General features: G+C 31.9%; 1 protein-coding gene across 1 annotated transcript; it reads left to right on the top strand.

The window, feature by feature from the left end:
* Window positions 1-11,445: 11,445 nt before the first annotated feature.
* Window positions 11,446-14,449, top strand: LOC122582291 (bifunctional epoxide hydrolase 2-like). Its single transcript, XM_043754662.1, has 4 exons — window positions 11,446-11,743; window positions 13,321-13,488; window positions 13,586-13,821; window positions 13,989-14,449. The coding sequence occupies exons 1-4, from the start codon at window positions 11,456-11,458 to the stop codon at window positions 14,251-14,253; spliced, it is 957 nt and encodes a 318-aa protein (XP_043610597.1). The 5' UTR covers window positions 11,446-11,455; the 3' UTR covers window positions 14,254-14,449.
* Window positions 14,450-20,601: the final 6,152 nt, after the last annotated feature.

Here is a 20,601-nt window from a genome sequence, read left to right as displayed (position 1 = left end):
GCAATTAAACAACACAACCCTCTCACCGTTTTCATTTTCCTGCAAACCCACAATCTCCTTCTGCCCCCATTTCTACAACTGGAGCTCTACCATACCTTAGTGTAAACATAAGAAAAAAAATACAGTAGTTTTGGTACACACTCAAAAGTCAAAAACACATTCCACTCCTCTCTAAATAGATGACAGCAACATTTGCACTGACGTCGTCTTCCACAAAAAAAATCACCATTTTTGTCCATGGCAGAAAAGGAAATAACGAATGAAAGTCGGCCTCTAAGACACCGTTTTTGTCAGAAACTTGAAGACCGATGTCTAAGACACCGGCTTTGGGTTGCCACGTATGCTAGGACCGGTGTTTGAGACACCCACTTTGCCCAAAAACGTTAAGACCAGTGTCTTAGACACCGCTTTTCATAATTTTGTAAACTTTCAATCAAAAGTTCGTATTTACACCAAAAGGTTTGATTTTCGTCGTATCCGTACAAAAATTTCCAATGCCACTTAGGATTAGACCCAACAAGACTGCTCAACAAATTTCAAAAGCTTCGAGTGTAAGGCCATGGGGAGTAAGGCTTTAAGCGGAAGCCGAAGTGATGGCATGTTGCAATGTGATACTCTAGTCAGTAAGAGACTTTCTCCCTCTTTTGTGGTGGAATAAGGTCTTCTAAGCAAGCCCTCTAATTTTTACATTTTTGTTTATTTATTATTATTCAAATATATTAAGAACTTAACTAACTAAACAAAACATAATATATTACATTTCTAATGTTATTACGTAAAAACATTATAAAAAATTAAATATCTGATATTAAAAAAGTTTAATATTTTTTATATCTTTTTACTTTAATTAAAATATATCAACAAAACAGAAAATTTAACATATTTTAAACATAACAATTTATTATATAAAAATGATAGATTTATAATCTTGCATAACTTCTTTTAAACAAAAACAAAGATAAACAACTATATATAAAATTTTAATAAAATATAATCTAAAAAGTAAAATAGACAAAATCAGAGAGGTGAAAACAAAAATTAATATCTATCAATTGCTTGTCAACACAACCTATATCTCTTTCTCTCTTACTCTCCTATATTTATATGGGTAGAGTTTCTCTCAAACTATCCCAACTTGAGTAGTAAAGTTGTAGAGATATTGACTTTTAGATTCAAATCTACGGTCAAGATTCAAAGATCAACATTGAATCTTGACCGTAATCCAATGGTCAAGATCCTCCCAAATTTACCCAACAAGTTGGGATTAACTTAATGGAATCCCACCCTAGCTATTTGTATAGCTTTTATCACATCTCTTATCTTTTTTCTTCTCTATCACCTTTCTAACGAAACCATCACCAGGTATGTAATTATGTATGCATATATGTCATATAAATATGTATGTATATATTTAAGGGGAAGGAGCCTTTTGTGGGTCAAAATAGCCGTTGGGGCCAAGTGATGCGAAGAAAAAGGCGTCCGAAATCGGATGGGATAGACAAGTTTAAAGCAGCACGTCTTTAGGGGCGGTGCAGATGGCGTGAGGTATGCGTGGTGTGGGCGTGCCTCACGCTTTTTGGGTTTTCCGTGGGAAGAGCATGTCTCTCTCCACATGGCCTAAAGAAAACCAAATCATTGTTTTCTAATCTATGTGACACACCCCGACTAAGGCCGAAAACTCAGGATGTGACGCACAATACACGTGTCATGTATGTTATGTAGAGTAACTATATGAATACTTAAATCAGCCCATACTTCATTATATTCAAGCACAAATATTCAACATAAAATCAATGTCCAAAAACAAAATAGATAAACTCCCACGTATGGGAAGAATCAATTAGGCATAATGTCATAGTCTAAACATAAAGCAACAATAATAATCACATAAGATATGAAGCTCCAAATCCTAGTCTAAGTCTGCTAAAGGCCACCATGCTATCCTCCTTAGCCACTTCTAACATTTTCAACTTGCACACCTGAAAGGAGACTAAAAAGCGTCAACATAAAGGTTGGTAAGTTCCTAGGTTTTGTAAACAAGTATCAAGTTATGTGCTAGGTCGAATATCATCAAGATCCACACAGCAATATGGCTATCAACTTACTTATGGTAGCAAGAATCAAGTATCTCTATGCCACTAGCACTTACGGTATACCAGGCCTAAGGTGCAAGTATCAAGTATGTAAGTCCCCCGAGTCTTACCGAACCGAGCTTGACTTAAGGATATGTCGAGGTGCAGAAACTCATCGAGATAACCCACGGTTTCTATATCTACCTTTTATGATATATATATATATATATACCTTTTTGCGTGAATATGAAACACTCGGGGAATGGCTCTCCGGACAAACCTTACCAAACACGTGGTAACCTAAGTCTAAGAGCCTTTCGAGCTGGGTGTGTGTTTTGTGGTTTGTGCGTGAGTCGAGTACCACCCACAAGATCAACCGTGCGTGTTCTTGGTTTTCTCTCTCTAGGTTTTGCTCGTTTCTCTCTCTACACTCTTGTCTGAATATGCATGAACACATGCCTCTATTTCTAGGAAAGTGACAAGAACTCTCAAATCCATTGGGTTTGAGTGTTCTCATATCAAGCCCATTAGGGTTTTGGCCTGTTTTTGTGTTTCCCAAAACACACAAACTGTTTGAGAGTTCTTATGGACAAGCATGTTTTTGCTTGTTTCCATAGAAACTCTCAAACCATTTGAGAGTTCTTATGAACAAGCAAACTTTTGCTTGTTTCTCAGAAACTCTCAAATGACCATTTGAGTGTTCTTTTCACAAGCAAATATTTTGCTCGTTCTCAAGAACACTCAAATAACACTTAGGAATATATAAGTTAATGTTTCTACTGCTGTAAATATACGCAGAACCAACATTAGCTACGACAATGTTTCTACTGATGTGGATACGCAGAAACAGCGTCGTCTATATTACCTATTGGAAGTATTACTTAAGTTATTGTTTCTCCTGTTATGGATACGCAAAAACAGTGTCGTCTATATTTCCTATTGGAAGTAGGGATGTGCACGGGTCCAGAACCGGCCCGAACCGGCTTGACCCGGGAACCGAAAGTGCAAGAAAAATGGAACCGAGACCCGGCTCGTTGACCCCCCGGCCGGTTCGGTTCGGGTACGGGTTTTACTGGGTCGGGTTCGGGTTTTTGCTGTTGACCCGGAAATACATAAACTCATAAACCAGCTGGGCTTTTATGCATCCGAAAATGAGTTCTTCATTGCTAATGAAAATCATAGAGAGGTATGAAAACGGGAAAAAGGTTCTTTCATGACAACTTATAGGATAAAAAAGTCTTGCTTTATTATTATTATTATTATTATTATTATTATTATTATTATTATTATTATTATTATTATTATTATTATTAAGAGAAGCTGTAACATGAGAAGTGTGATTGTGTGAATGTAAGTTTAGAAAGAGAAGAGAGTGTAGATGTGAGACCATGAAATTCAATCCGTCTGTTATTATGTACATCATATATGTAATGTATATATATTAATTAATATAATATTAATAAAATATGAAAACTCATGATAGGAACAAAGGATTGGAGGCCAGCTGTATGACACCATGACTAAATATATCTTAAAATATTATATTATTTTTTTCCATCAAAACCACTTTCAAAAAAGAACGTGCTATTGTGTTGGAGTATGAAGTACAAATATTTCATGTATCTCTTCTCTGCTTCTTATCTCGTTCTATCCCCAAAAAACAATATTCTTATTTCTCTATTACATCATGCATTCACGCTATTGTCATAACTCATAATCATAACAATTGTGATGCATCCCAACATTTCAACCCGCTAATAATAATAATAATAGCCTATACATATACATGACTATATTCACCATCTATATTAGATTCGGTCATCTCATTCTCAAATACATCATAAAAATAGGTACAGAGTATTACACTAAGTAAAGTTCAGTATATTATGTTTTTTATTTCATGGGTTATCTTCTTCATCTTCAAGCATCCACAATATATATAGATAACTACATAAATGTTCAGTTACACGGGTTTACCGGGTCAACCGTGAAATCGCGGGTTTTGGCCCGGCCCGAACCGAACCCGGTGAACCATTGAAATCATGAACCGAGAACCGGCCCGTCTGGTGTCCGGGCGGGTCGGGCCGGGTCGGTTACGAGCGGGTTACGGGTCGGGCTCGGGTTTGCGGGTCTCTTGCTCATCCCTAATTGGAAGTATTACTTAAGTTATTGTTTCTCCTGCTGTGGATACGCAGAAACACAAATAACTTAACTTCCCTTTAGATATACATTAAGTTAATATTTCAACTGCTGTTAAACGCGGAAACAATATTAACTTAACAACTCTTTACATGTAATGTCTAGAACCTGTAAAACACAAATAATAAACAAACACATAAACATAAAAGGATCCCAATATGATCAACAATATATGTCCAGATCTCCTGACCGGAGTCCTTGTCAGTGTTCTAGACCTTACAAGTCTGAACACTGATTACGGGAAATTGACTTATTTGCCTTTTCACGCTATTATCCGGACAATCCATTTGTCCTTTGTTAAAAGTTCTTACACGCGTGTAAAGGTGGTTGGTTAAAGTATTACAAGTCACATCAAATTGACTTTATACTTTAATCGATGCTTTTAAGGAATAAATATTATATTCCTTAAATGCATGAAACCTTATTTGTATGGCAAAAAGAATTAAAAACTAATTCTTTTTACCTATAAATACCAAGTCATTTCCCTTGTCCAAATCACTTTTGCAATTTGGTGTGTTTGCCTAAATACTCTCGATCTTAAGAGTTATACTTCACAACTTTAAGTATTTTCATCAAGGAGTTTATTTAGCAAATATAGATCACTTATAATTCATAAGGTTGTTTAGATACTTACTTTGTAATATCTTGGTTCCGCAATAACCTTATATTTTATTTAACATCAATAAATAAAATACACTTGAAAATTACATTTGTGCTCCACCAATTACATACTTGTTTACTTATTTATTGCTTAAGTCTTTATTGTTTTATTTATATACTTGCATTTATATTATAAGCAATACTAGTCCAATCTAGTGCATACTTGACTTGTTATTCTACACTTGTGGGTTAAACCATCAAGTGAGGGACTTCACATAATGTAAAAAGATTTTGGATTTCGAGAGATTTTGGTATAAACATCCTAGATCTAGAGGATTTCGGATTTAAACATTCGGATCTATGAGTTTTTGGATCTATATATATATACGTAGATACACCCAACTAAAAATATATAATAAATGTATAAAAATTTCGGATTCAATTATACTTAGACATTCAAACCCGATTTTTATATATATAAGTATAATATTTTCGGATTTATTCATAAACATATATATAATACACGATTTATATAAATATATATATATATACAAAAAGAATTTGGATTGGTACATACAGGGGGACAATCAAATAAAAACAGTTTTAAAATAAGAACACGATGAGAACACTTAAAAATTACATTTTGATGCATTAAAAGTCCATAAAACTAACATAGTGTATAACTAATCATCATTATTTAAGTGTTTAACAATACATTGGTATATGTCAAAATCGAGAAAATCATGTTTTTTGTTTTGTGCATCCATCTTGGATGCATATTCATCAAAATGATGCATCCAATAAAAAAACGTGATTTTTTCGATTTTGACGAATCAATGTGTTGTTAAACACTTGAATACTGATAATTAGTTATGCACTATGTTAGTTTTATGGACTTTTAATGCATCAAAATGATGTTTTTAAGTGTTCTCACCGTTCTTATTTTAAGAGTGTTCTTACCAGAGTGTTACCCTGTACATATATATATATATATATATACAAAATCCGAAATATATAATATATTTACAAGAAAATCGACTTTTGATGAAGAACAAAGATAAATCCATATAAATCTTACCAAGATCTAAAAGAAAAAAAAAAGAACAAGCTGAAGTTTGATGGTGGTTTGTGGTGGTTTGGTGGTGGTCGGCCATAAAGAGAGGAGAGGGGAAGGGAGGGAGCGGCCAAATTAGAGGGAGAGAAGAGAGAGAAGTGCAAATGGAGAATTAGGGGAAATTGTGAAGGGAAATAGGGTTTTGTTAGTTCTTTTTTCCTAACTTTGAATATAGTGCCTTTCCTTTAAATGGGTTTGACCTGACACTTCAAGAAAACTCGAGACCCGTTAATTCGTTTTGTCGACATATTTAAATGTAACTTTTCAATAGCTTTCTAATGGATATAATCATGACTATATTTGTTTATTAAATCTTTAATTGTTTAATTTTAAGTCTTTCACTAAATTTGACATTTCCACAAGACAACTAGTATTCCTCCTGTTCTCGAGTCCACGCACAATTTTTTCAAAGTCTAAACGCTCATAAATCCCGAATAAAACAAAATTCCATTTATTCCATGATAAACTCGTATGGTCTAACGACATACATAGATGAAACGAACTAAAACGACTGCAAAAGTACTTCGGGAATATACGCTCATATGACGGAGTTTTAAAGTCTAATTATGATCATATTTGATAAAAAAATTTCGACACATGAAAATGGAATGAAACATATAGAGAGCCTTTTGGTAAAAGCAAATAACAAGTGTCAGGTAATAAAGTCTCGTCAAATTATTTTATTTGGTTGATTCCATGTTACAGGAAGTAAAACGGATCTCTAAGAACTATGAAAATAATGGTTTGGCAGATATTTTTTTTTTTAACAAAGTTGAAGCAAATGATCATCTATTTAAAGAATAAAGAGAACGTGGTTCATAGGCAAAAAAAAGAGCTTAAACTGTGTTCTTATACGATCTAAGGCCTCAAGTATCCGATGACCCATGATATCATTTGTTGCACTCAAAAACAGAATAACTACGATTCTAATTACCTCACTTAGGATTGACAATATACACCCTATTGATCTTTTTTAATAGTAGCAACCTGGGTCATTCTTACGATCATTCTTAAAGGTTGAAAGAAGGGACTTTTATTTTATAGTTGTAAGATCATTCTTAAAGGTTGGATGAAGAAAGAAGGTGGTGGAAGAATGTGAAGTGGATGAAGAGTTGGTGTAGGTAAAAGAGTAGGTGAAAGGGGTAACGTGTATGTTTACATATGGTACCCTTGTTATTTTTTTATTTAGTTATTTTGAATTTTTATATAGTATTATATGAGGTGTTCGTGGTATAGTAGGCTAATGGTAAACCAAATTTAGACTCGTATCAAATAAAAGGGATGTCTACGACATATTAAACATAAGATTAAATATATATATATATATATATAACCCACAAAATTTATAAATTCAAATGTCAAAGTATAAGAAATAACAAAACAACTCTTTCCTTTTTTGTAATACTTCTTTATATACGACATTTAGTGAAGTATTTTTCGACTTGACATCGTTGTTGAATACCAACACCATGAGACCCATTTTAGATTTAAATTGAGATTGCAACGTCTAATTATCTTTGTAGATACAAATCAACAATCGATAAAGATTGTTCTTGACTTTTATTAATTGTCATTACAAAATAAACTACCAACAAAAATCCTCTTTTATAAAATCTGAATGATATTCTTTTATTTAACGGTTTTCTAATATTATCTATTTCAATCACATGGTTTTACTTATTTTTCTCATTAGATCATTGTTTAATTTTATTATATTTTTTATAATTAAATTTATTCATAAGATATTAGAGCAGATATAAACCATAAATTATTTTAATAATAATAATATTTTTTTATTTTATTATTAATAAAAGTAGTTTGTATGTTATTAGCTTAATTGTTAATGAATTAATTTTAGTTTCATTTGCTCATAATAACAACATATGCGTGACTTTTCTGAGAATCAACTCTTAACATAAGTTTCATTTGCTCAAACACACAGCTTAACATGAAGGAACAACTTTGGCTAATTTTTTATAGTGAAAACTTATTGACTGTAATTTGTCATTTCAGTTGGGCTTTTTAGATATGTTTATCTTGTTCCGCAACAACCTTGTAATTTTTTGTATAGATTCATTCTAATAAAATGTTACCTTGAAAAATTACAATCTATGTCGAAGAGTTTCTTTATTCACTAGCTTTACTTTTTTATTGATTCATGTTCTTTACTTAATATGTATCAATTAATTGAATCTGTAAAACGTTATATTCAAAGTTTATAAAAATCGAATTAAGTTGTATTCATCCCCTCTACAACTACTTGTGTACTTTATACCTTGGTATATAGATACACTTGGTACGTTTCAGTGTACCCATGTATAAATAAAAAAAAAGTCTACTTTAACGACTTATTAACCAGTCAAACTATTTTACTAAATAGTTTTTATTTTAGACGCAATAATTAAGATGATTAGCAAAAGTCGACAACGATTTTTACATAATCTATAATGTCTAAATTAATAATTTTTTATTCAATTTTATTAAATGATAATTTAATACTGTAACTAATATCGATTTTATTTATGTGTGTATCAAACTCTATCTTATAATTTGATCATGAATCTCAAATACTCCATATTGTTTTTCAATAAATATATTTAGTTTTAAAATTTTGAATTGAGAATTTATCTTTTTTACAATAAATTGATATATTATTTTGCAGAAATAAATGGTACAGTGTTCATGTAAATTGTTAATAACTATTTTTATCAAAACAGAGTTTATAGTTACGACATCCAGTTTTTAAATATGGACAAATGAAAGTGGCAATATATCAAGTTAAATTAAAAATTATTACAAAAAGAAACATGAAGTTAGCGTCAGATATGCAGGCTGATAATCCTACATCTCTAAATATATAAAAGAGAAATCTTAATTCATAATTGGAGAAGTATGGATTATTAGATGAAGTTCAACTTTTAATTAGAGTCATTAGATCAAATGATGATGTCATATACCTTACTTAACTTTTTTTTACATTTAATTTTATTTTAATAAAACTAAATTATTATTATCTCATTATTTAAGTTAATTTGTAGACATTAATAATTAATAATTTTAATGATATAATTATGAAATTTAATATTTTTATATTTTACAGTACAAATTTTTATATATTTTAAAATTAATTTTTAATTTCTTTACAATAAAATTTTCTTTTTTAATGTAATACGTTTTTATTAAACTATATTTTTGTATAAGATTTTTATCATATAACGAACAAAATTTGGTTATAAGGATTTTTGTATAAAATTTTTATCATATAATGTTTTTATTATATCAATGTATAGAAAACCAAACCGACTCAAATCGGTCTTCTAAATAAATAATTAGAAGCAAATATTGAGTCTATAGTAAGCAATCACAATTATATATCAGAAAAATAACTGTATGAAAATTGGGATGATATTATGCATAATTTTAACTTAAATTAACACAACATGCGATATTAATTAAATTGCTTAGTAATTTTAGTGTATAGCTAAATTATTCTAGCAAAACGTTAAAGTAAAAGTACAATAACAATGCAGACATATCCGGATGAATGAAAGACATCCAAATAAACAAAAACCTTACTAAGCGAGACCTCTTATAAATGATATATCCATTTTTTAACTGTCTGATCATTGTTAACCGGAATCTAAACGACCACTAATTTAACTTTATATTTTTTAGTGTTTAATTTTACCTGAATATTTGTCAACTTATTATATTATAGAAACTTAACATGTTATTAATTATATATGTTTCATGTGTATTACGCGGGTAATAATCTAGTAACTATGAAACACAAAACTGAGAATAAAATCCAAAAATATAGATAAACATAAGTAGATTATAATTGTTCTAGCAGCTTGCAGCCTTGAACACACATACCTTTTTTAATCTGGGTCACTCTGATCTTGGGTTGGGCCTGGTAGGTTGCCTGGACAATCGTGGATCAATGGGCCTGCCCCTGGATCCCCCCATTATCACCATAGTATATCCGTTATTCAGATTAATGATCAATCCTCTTAATTGTTTAGCCTAAAAATCTTCCTAATTAATAGGATCGTGATATGTGGAAAATCAGAAGATGAGATTAGGAAAGAGAATTAATATATTACATGTGTTAACAAGTGGATATATTAAAAAGATTTTTAGGGTGATTGGTTTAGAGGATTTATCATTTTTCTTAAAACTTCAAGTTAAAGTAAAATATATGAAAAAGCATTGCACAATATCAAACATTATTTCTATGAATGAGTAAACAGATAAAGGTTTTGCACATTGGTAAGTTCTTTGACCTTGGGGGAATCCACCTGGGTTCAAGTCTCACTTTTCACATTTATAGGGTGGATTCATAGGGATTTTTCGAGAGTAATGAGTTTTATTTTAGGCATGCGTATAATTTAATAGTAGGAGTATATTAGAATGTCGTTTTTAAAAAAATATAAAATAAAAAACACGGATAAAGGTTTTCTCTTTTAAGTTATTCTAGACTCTAGAGTCATTTTCATTTACTCGGATATAACAGTTTTATCGATTTTTCTTACCCGTGGTTGTTTTTAACAATTTTCCTTTCCCATTTCCAACTAACCATTTTCCTGCCTAATTCTAATGTATTCTTTCAATCCAGAAATTGAACTTAGAAATCTTTTTTAACGAAACATCATAAAAAACCAAAGAAATAAAACAAAAGGATTCGACGAAATCAATCTCTATTTGAGTCTTAATTTGACCGAACGTTAAAATTTAGAAAATTTAAGCATCTTTAGTTAAAGTGTTCAAAAACGATACTCTTGGCGTATGTGTGTGTCTTTTCTGACAGGCTTCATATATAAAATAAATGCGACTGGTCTCCCGACCAACCTTTTGGTAATTCAACCACACTATTTGCAGTGATTATCGCTGCAAATAGTGGTGTTTTGTCCATATCCAACTATTTACAGCGATTACTGACAGGGGGTCCGTTATTACTTTGCCAGATTTGTCATTACACATAGGGGGCTCACACTGCAAACAGTAGTTGTGGTCGAGATACCAAAAAACAATAGTGGAGATACGGGCTGCGAAAATAAATGCTAGAAAGTCGTCATCGCTTCATTAATCAAAGTAACATGGATATCATCTTTATATATAGGGATAAATATCCTGAATGTAACAAACTTTAGACGAATGTCTATAGTGGGAAATAACTAAAGTTTTGTGTATTGTATGTAAACAACTTTAAAAAATGTTTATTGTATGTAAGAAAACATACGTGGCAACCATATAGAGGTGCCACTTGTTTGATTTTAATTGGTTGAATACATTTTTTTATATACAATAAACATTATTTTCGAGTTGTTTACATACAATATACACAACTTTAGTTATTTCCTGTTATAGAAATTCGTTCAAAATTCGTTTGTTTTAAAATGTACTTATCCCTTATATATAGACAAAACATTACTTCTTATGCACTTGCATTACATTAGCTGAAGACACTATGGATCAAATATCACACAAATATGTAAATGTCAACGGGCTAAAACTGCATGTAGCTGAAATTGGGTTGGATTCCTCACCGGCTGTGATTTTCCTTCATGGGTTCCCAGAGATATGGTACACTTGGCGGTATCAGATGATTGCAGTCGCAAAGGCAGGTTTCAGAGTTATTGCACCTGATTTCAGAGGATATGGTCTTTCCGATGAGCCAGCTGAACCCGAAAAGGCCTCGTTTAATGATCTTATCATTGATACCGCTGCTATCCTTGATTCACTTGGTATTTCTAAGGTTATTCTCTATTTCCATATCAATTTCAGTTGTTATTTAAGATCCACACAAATGCCATGTCAGAACTCAGAAGGAACATGATTATTAAGATTTTAGCAGTGATTAAGGGGATTTGAAAAAAAAAAAAGGGCATAATGATATTTGAACAACCTCTGTACCTTTCTATATAATCCCTTATAAAACATATTGACCTCTTTTATTTTAGGAAGTTAACACTTTTTTATACCCAAAATATCCTTATTTCTTAATCTATAGACCTATACACATAATTTATACTTTTATATTATTTAATAAATAGAACAACAATCTCTTTAAAAGTTGTGGATGAATTATCTGAAATACCATTAATGATTAAATTACAATATCAGTCTTTTATCCAAAATATATTCATTAATCTTTTTACATCAATTATCTTTACATTAATAATCTACACCACTCGACACCGCCTCCACCACCAACACTCGCCCCCACCACCAAACCGTTGCCGCTACAACCACCGCTGCATTGCGCGGGTACCGTGCTGATATCTTTTAGAAGTGGTATTCGTATTCAGACAAAAACCACTTAGGGCGGGGGAGGGGATAATTGATATACTGGAAATTGATGGTGCCAAACCTGACCCAGAAGTCGGCCAATTGGCGCTCAGGGTCACACATGAATTCTGTTTTTAGATCTAAAACAAATTTGATAGTAAGTTTAGAGACCATGTAAAAGAAACTTCTTTAGGAATATGAGTATCTAAACCTTTTCTCTCTCATACCCACATACTAGTTTGATTGGGTGATGTTTATTGTTGTTGCAATAAGTGTTTGTTATTAATACTTAATAGTAATACAAGTATAAGACGATTTACTATGTCTACAATACATAATACATATATTGGATAGAGAAGGACCCTTTGGGAGTTCGGGTAAACAGACCTGCCAAGGGTGGAAGTCGGGTTGACCATTTGGGAAAACAGGCCGGCTGTCAACCCGAAAAAATCTAAACTTATATAACTAGTTTTAATAGATCGATCCACTAACTCATTTAACGAGACAACCCGCAACGTATTTGACCTGGAATCAACCCGCTAACTGCCTAACCCACCACCATATGACCTGACCCGAAATCAACCTACCAACCCATCCACCCCTTTGACCCGGCAACCTGAAACATGACCCACCAAGCCGAAGCTTGACCCGCCAATCCGCTTTTTTCCAAGTTGGGTTCGAATTGACAGTTTGGCAGGTTCGGGTTGAGATCTCGACCCCAATTCTGATATCAGGTCAGGTTAGGGTTGGATATTTTAACTTGGCAAAACGCCAACTTAAACCTGAACCCATTGACACTCCAAGATTAGATCATGACAGAATTTATAATTCTGCACCTGGTTTGATCAGTTAATTGTGTCATATTGAAGAAAAGTTTGAATTACTTGTTGGGAATTTGTGAAATTCGCTTATGGTTGATTAAAAAGTTTTTTCTGGTCACGATGTCAAAATAACAGCTGGGGAGCAACTGGACTTCACAATTTATATTACTCCAATATTTGAAACATTTATTCATCACTAGTTTTTGAACATACATTCTTATAGGTATTTGTCGTTGGAAACGATTTTGGAGCAGTCGTAGCTTACCCATTAGCCCTTCTCTACCCTGAGAAAGTTGTTGGAATCATAACACTCGGAATTCCATTTATGCCTCCTGGTGCCTTCACGAATCATTTTTCCCTTCCAGAGGGCTTCTACCCTCGAAGATGGCAGGTAAAATTCATTCATCTCTTCTATATGTGTGTCATCCTAATTAACAAGTTTATATATAGCATAATCTTTTAGATTTTTTTTTTTAATTTTCAATTAGGAACCTGGGAGAGCTGAAGCTGATTTTGGTCGCTTTGATATCAAAACTGTGGTGAGAAACATATACATATTGTTTTCACAAAGCGAATTACAGATAGCCAGTGAAAACCAGGAGATAATGGATTTGGTGAAACCGTCAAGTCCTCTGCCCGCTTGGTTCACAGAGGAGGATCTTGAAGTTTATGCAAAGTTGTATGAGAACTCTGGGTTTCGAACTCCACTTCAAGTTCCCTATAGGTAAGCTACTTTTACATTCACTTATCATTCTTACTATAAAAAACAAGCTCGAGAATACAATGTTAAAATCAAAGGTATATTGAAGAAGTTTTATGGGTGCGGTCATTTATTTGTTTCTAACAATGATAACGAGAATTCTATAAGTAAACTTGATGTAATTTTTACAGGTCAATTGACACGATTGGGTCAGAGGTGAAAGATCCTAAAGTAGAAGTTCCAACATTGTTAATCTTCGGTGAAGCAGATTATGTGCTAAAAATTCCTGGAATACATGAGTATGTAACAAGTGGGGAGGTGAAGAAATATGTACCGAAACTAGAAACAATATATGTGCCTCATGGATCTCATTTCATTCAGGAGCAATTCCCCGACCACGTGAACCAACTTATCCTCACTTTCCTCAATGGCAACTACAATCTTGCGTCAATTTAGCTCATTTACATGAGACTAAAACGGTCACGGTGAAAGTTATCTAAATGTTACATATTGTGTCGCTTTAACTTTGATGTAAGTTATTCAATAAGAAAGTACTTTACAGAGGGATAGATTTGTATAACTGGTATTTTAGAACATGTAGTTTTTGTTTCACGGCTGTCTAATGAAAGGTTAATCAACCCGTCTATTAAAATTAGTCTTATGATACATTGTTCTCTTGCAATTTTAATAGTTAGAAAAGATTTCCTGAAATAGAAGTTATATACTTGGCGAGCCCTGAGGTGGGTCAACTGGGCGACCTTCAGGGCATCACGATTGGAATGGGCATTGTAAATTGACAAGTTTTACTTTTTAGTTAACCCATCAATAGAAACAACCACCTCAATCTCTTTGAAATTGTATGATAACTAAATGATTAAATCTTTATAGTTTTACAGTTTTTTCTAAAGAAAACTATGTATAGTCATAAAATTATTTATATTTAAGTCTTTGTGACCTCATGGTTAAAGTTGTGTTCAATTGACTTCATCTTCCGGATGTTAAGCAGAACATCACCACTCGTATAAAGAAAACCAAATCATTGTTTTCTAATTTATCATTTAGAAAATAACAATCGTAAAAATCCATATTAACTATTTCTAAAATGAACATACATTTTTTTTCTCAAATTTACCAGTACTAATGTATCAATAAAAGTTCACAATATTAGTTTACATCCAGATGAAGCCGTCAAAATTTTTGAACAGCACCAAGTTTTTTGATGACAAACATGGTCCAAATTCACTTATTGATTCTACGCTTTTTTTTACATGTAACTTTAATACCATTGCAATTATATATTTTTACTATTGTATTTATCTTTGCTTCATACAAATTGAGGAAGAAGTAATGCGTCATGCATTCAAGTTCTCTGACCTAGTGTTGCTTGATTCAAACCTTCTTAATTAAAGGTTTACACGTGCATATGGACCACAAACGACCTAATTACATGCATTCCCTTCTACATCTGGTGTTGTTATCTCCCCCTTTTAGGAGTATGCTTCTTCAAGCAAGGCCTGGTTCGGGGGAAATAGAATGGTATGTGTATGTTGGCCTAGGTTGCAACTATTAAAGCAGATCCACAAGGTGTGTATTGTCAATCCAGGTCTTTAGTTGGGGTAGTTAAAATCGTAGGTATCATATTTGTGAATGCAACAACAGATGTCACCTGGTTATCGCCTTATCCGCTAATTCAGGTGCCAAAAACATACCGGAACACATTTTAAGATCTTTTCCCCTAGAAACTACGTTCTCATTCTTTACATAAATGATCATTTGCTTGAACTTAATTTGAACTCGCACCAAGTAACCTATAACACCATCATGCTTGGCGAGCCATTAGAATAAAATTTTTGAACCTTTTAGATATAGCAACAAGGAATTCTCAACCAAAAAAGTGCTCTCTGAACCGAACGTGAAAGTCGTTTTCCATCACTCATCTGAAGAACCCGTTGTACATGTAATGAAATGTGTTTTTACATTACACTTTCTACATATTCTATAAAGTTGTTATAGGTATTGATGATTCATATTCTTTCTAATTTATACTCGTCTTATGGATCTAGTAAATCAAATGAGAGCACTAACTGAAATTTAAGCCGAGATCATAAACATGCAACTTGTACCCAAATTTCTTAGTAGTCTGTAGATTATTAATGGCACTTTTGACGTGATAAAATTTTTTGTGCACCACAAGCTTCTCGAGCTTTAGAGTCTAAATATGATTGTCACCTATGAAATTTTTTATACACAAAAATGGAATTAAATATAACTAGTGCCAGATAATAAAGTCTCGTCAAACCATTTTATTTGGTTAATTCCATGTTACCAAAAGTAAAACGGATGGTCTGATATATACTTTTTTTAAAAAGGTTCAAGCAAATAAAGAATAAAAAGAAAGTGGCTCCTAGACGAAATTGTTTTTTTTAAATGTGTTCCTATATGATCTTGGGCCATTAGTCGATGACCCGTTGTATCATTTGTTGTATTCGAAAAGAGACTAACTATGATTTTGGTTACCTCAACTAAAGACCCAGATTGCAATACCCACCTAGCCTGTAGATGTTCTCTAATAGTTGCAACCTGGGCAATGTAGAGAGAACATAGCATTCTATTTTCCAAAAACGAAGCCTTGCTTGAAGTAGCAAACTCTTGAAAAGGAGAGGTTAACAAAAGCATAAGAGAATGTATGTGATTAGGTCATTTGAATTCCACTTGCTCATGCAAATCTCTAAAAAGGTTTGTATCGAGCAACCAGGGGTTAGAGAACTTGAATACACGACACATGTCCTCTTCCCCAATTTACACATGGGGCAAGGTTAAATACAATGGTAAGAAATATGAAACTGAAATAGTGTAAATATTAAATATAAAAAGGATAGAATCACATCGCAAGTGTGTGTGATTTGTTCGTCATTTAAAAACTTAATATTGTCCAAATATTTGGAAGGTTGATTTGAATGTAAAGTAATAACATTATGAAAAAAAAAACACAACAAACAAAGGGATGGTACGTCGATAAGAATATAATAAGTTAAGTACTTTTTTCGTCCATGTGGTTTGTCGTTTTATCACTTTTCGTCTTCGCCGTTAACTTTTGGCTAAAGTCATCCCCGTGGTTTGCATTTCATCCTTGATCCGTTAACCCAGGGGCATTTATGTCTTTTCATCCATTTTAAGTGCAAAATTCGTCCTTATGGTTTATCGTTTTTGTATTTTTCATCCTTATTTTTAACAAACCTCCAAACAAGAATTTAATCAAAAACCAAAACAAAATCAAATCAAAAACCTATATATACATACATATGAAGATGTAATTTAACACCAGCGGTTCGACTAATTTAATTTAATTTATAAAAATGTCATAAAAATTACTATAATTTAACTCAATTGTCAAAATATAATTACTATTCACTCAAAAAATATCAAAAAGGTACTTTATTATAAAGTATAAGTTTTAAAGTTCAAAAATCAAAAAAATATAATATTAAAATATTACAAAAAAATTTTTTAAAAAATTTAAAAAAATAAAAAATGAGAACACCGGAACGGTATTACCGAAAAATATCAACAATGCCAGAAATAGTTGTACCGGAGTACCACCCCCATACCGGTATTGCCGGTAACACCGACCGGTAAATACCTGTATTTAAAACATCGTATATACGTGTTTGCATTTGAAGGTGATTGAGTGGATTCTTAAATATATATATATGTATATATAAGTTTTTGTTTTGTTTGGATAAGTTGTTACCATTATTTTATTATTATTTTTTTAACGGAGAGGATGAAAAATGCAAAAATGAGAAACCACAGGGACGATTTTTGCACTTAAATGGGTGAAAAGACAAAAATGTCCCTCACGTGACTTGCATGTGAGGGGGTTAACGGCAAAGTTATAACGGCAGGGACGAAATGCAAACCACGGGGATGATTTTAGCCAAAAGTTAACGGCGAGGATGAAAAGTAATAAAATGATAAACCACAAGGACGAAAAAAGTATTTATACTAGTATTTGATCAACATCAATTGTCTATTTACAATCAAAAATGTCAAATCAAAGTTATAAATTACAATTAACAATTAAAAGGGGTTAAAGATAACATTAAAGAAATATGCATATCTTGTTACATACGAATTTTTAAATATTTTCATAAGAAAGTAACGATTACTATACGAAACAAAAGCAAAGAACTTAATTCATAATACAACATATAAAAAAGAAGGGTAAGTTATTCTTAACCCTAAAGTTTGGTAAAAATGATACACGACCAAGTAACTAAGGAAGATAATGATTTGAAACTTGCTAATGGTTTTGACCCTAACTGAAACATGTTTGTAACAATCCTAATATTGAGCCCATGAGCAACATTGAAATGAACATGAAAAAAGGTTTGAAATATGATGACGGTTTTGACCCAATAATAGAACGGACCTGTACATTAGTGAGTCTTTGACCCACTAAATATTAAGGTTCATAATGAAAATTCTTGTTGTAGGTTTTGGTTGTAAGAACATTCTTAAAGGTGAGATGAAGGAAGAATTGTAGGAGGAATAATGTGAAATGGATGAACAGGGTAAAGGTGAAAGGTAGGTGAGAAACGGGAATTGAATGTGTTTACTTACAGTATATGTTTCATTTTTTTATTTAGTTATTTAGTTTTCTATATATTTATATGGTTTTTTCGGAGGTGTTCCGAGTACAGTGGACCACTCGTGTATTAGTTTTGTACGCGTATCAAATACACGGGATGTTTACGAGATATATAACATATGATTAAATAGTTGTAAACAAAGGAATCTTGTAATTCAAATGTCAAAGTATAGGGGAAAAAAACTAACTCTTTTATCTTTTGTAATACTTCTTTATAGAAGACATTTGTTGTAATATTTTTTTGACTCGACGTTTTTGTCGCATATTAACACCTTGAGACCCTCTTTTGATTTAACTTGAAAGATTGTAGCATACAATTGACTTTGTAGATATAAATCAACAATCGATAAAGATTATTCTTGACTTTTATTAATTGTCATTACAAAATATATTCAACCAACCTTCTATAACATCTAGATGATCGATATTTCTTTTAAGCCATTCACATATTTTGTCATATTTTTTTTCTTTAGATCATAATTTAGTTTTATTACTAGTCCTAATACCCGTACAATATACGGTTGTTAAAATTATATATTCTTAACCTGTTTTATAAGCTTAGGGACTAAACTTGTGTGTTTGGAAGTTTGATATGCAGGAAACCAGATTGGACTCAAAATGTCAAAGATGAAAAAAGAGGGGGCAGATTGTCATTTCAAGATTAAGCTGGTGTATAAAAGGAACACATAACCCGGTTTAGGGTTTAAATACAATTTACACACCTACATATATTCATAGATCTACATTATGTATAATCTGTATTTTTGATGGATCTTGATCTTCTAGATTAGGTAATCATTTTGTAATAGAGCTATTATCATATAGATAATAGATTCATACCAGATTAGCTAGTGTGAATTTGGGTATATTGATTGATTGAGATCAATCTGTTCGGGTGTGTTGATTGAATTGAGATTCAATTAAATGTGTTCATCTTTTTTAACATGGTATCAGAGACAGGTTATTCGAATCGTCGTGGTTGTTTTTTGAGAAAAACAAAACGATTTTCGATCAAAGTTGATTTAGGGTTTCTGTTTTTTTATCAAAACGATTTTTACATTTATATATCGATTTTAAATATAATTTTTCGTTTCTATTTTGATTAGATCTAATTTTTTGGAAAAACCTAATTTCTGGAAATATCGAAACCCTAATTTGTTATTAAAAATTGTTTAAGGTTTGGGTGATTGCGATTGCTTCTTTTTCTCAAAGAAGTAGTAGATCTGGTTATTGTTCTTGAAGATCCTGGTGCGATTGCTTCTGAAATCAATGGGTTCTTGTTCATATCCTACTACGTTTATTGACTAAGTGAATCAATAAACTAGTAGGGTTCCATCTTCTGTTTCATCCTATAGCACTGTTTGCATTCTCTTTCTTTATCTCTTTATATTTTTTAAAAAATTTTCTTTATTATCTTATCTCACTCAAAACAATTGTGTTAAACTTGACCTACCTCCGTGAGAGGCAAAGAATCCTGTCCCTGGCACTTTTGGGAGATAAGATCTATATTCAAAAATTATATATATATATATATATAGGGTAAAGTTATTTTGAAAACCCATTTTTTGCGAGAACTTTTGAAAACTTTTTAAATCAAGCTCAACCGATGATTGTTCTTTACATGAAAATTATTTTTTGATTGTTTTCTAAATAACTTATGTGTAATTTTGAAGTTTATAATTGTGTGGATCATGGATTATCATCCGTTATACAATTATGTGGAGATTTGGATTCTTGATCACTTGTGCACGAATATTGCTATGATCACATGTATGCAAGTCGATCACATGTAATCATAACAATATTCGTGCACATGTGATCAAGAATCCAAATCTCCACATAATTGTATAACGGATGATAATCCATGCCTCCACACAATTAAAAACTTTAAAATTACACATAAGTTATTCAGAAGATAATCAAAAAATAATTTTCATGTAAAGAATAATTATCGGCTGTGCTTAATTTGAAAAGTTCTCAAAGGTTCTCGCAAAAAAAAGGGTTCTCAAAATAACTTTCACTATATATATATATATATATATATATATATTTTGTTTAAGTGGTTAATTGAGATTAATTACTTTGAGTGGCTTTTAATTGAGATTAACTTGCTTTCTGTTGTTGATGATGTTAGAAATTTTGGTTATGGTTAT

Source organism: Erigeron canadensis, chromosome 9, assembly GCF_010389155.1.
Source record: "Erigeron canadensis isolate Cc75 chromosome 9, C_canadensis_v1, whole genome shotgun sequence".
Taxonomy (NCBI): domain Eukaryota; kingdom Viridiplantae; phylum Streptophyta; class Magnoliopsida; order Asterales; family Asteraceae; genus Erigeron; species Erigeron canadensis.
This window is presented reverse-complemented; position numbering and strand designations above follow the sequence as displayed.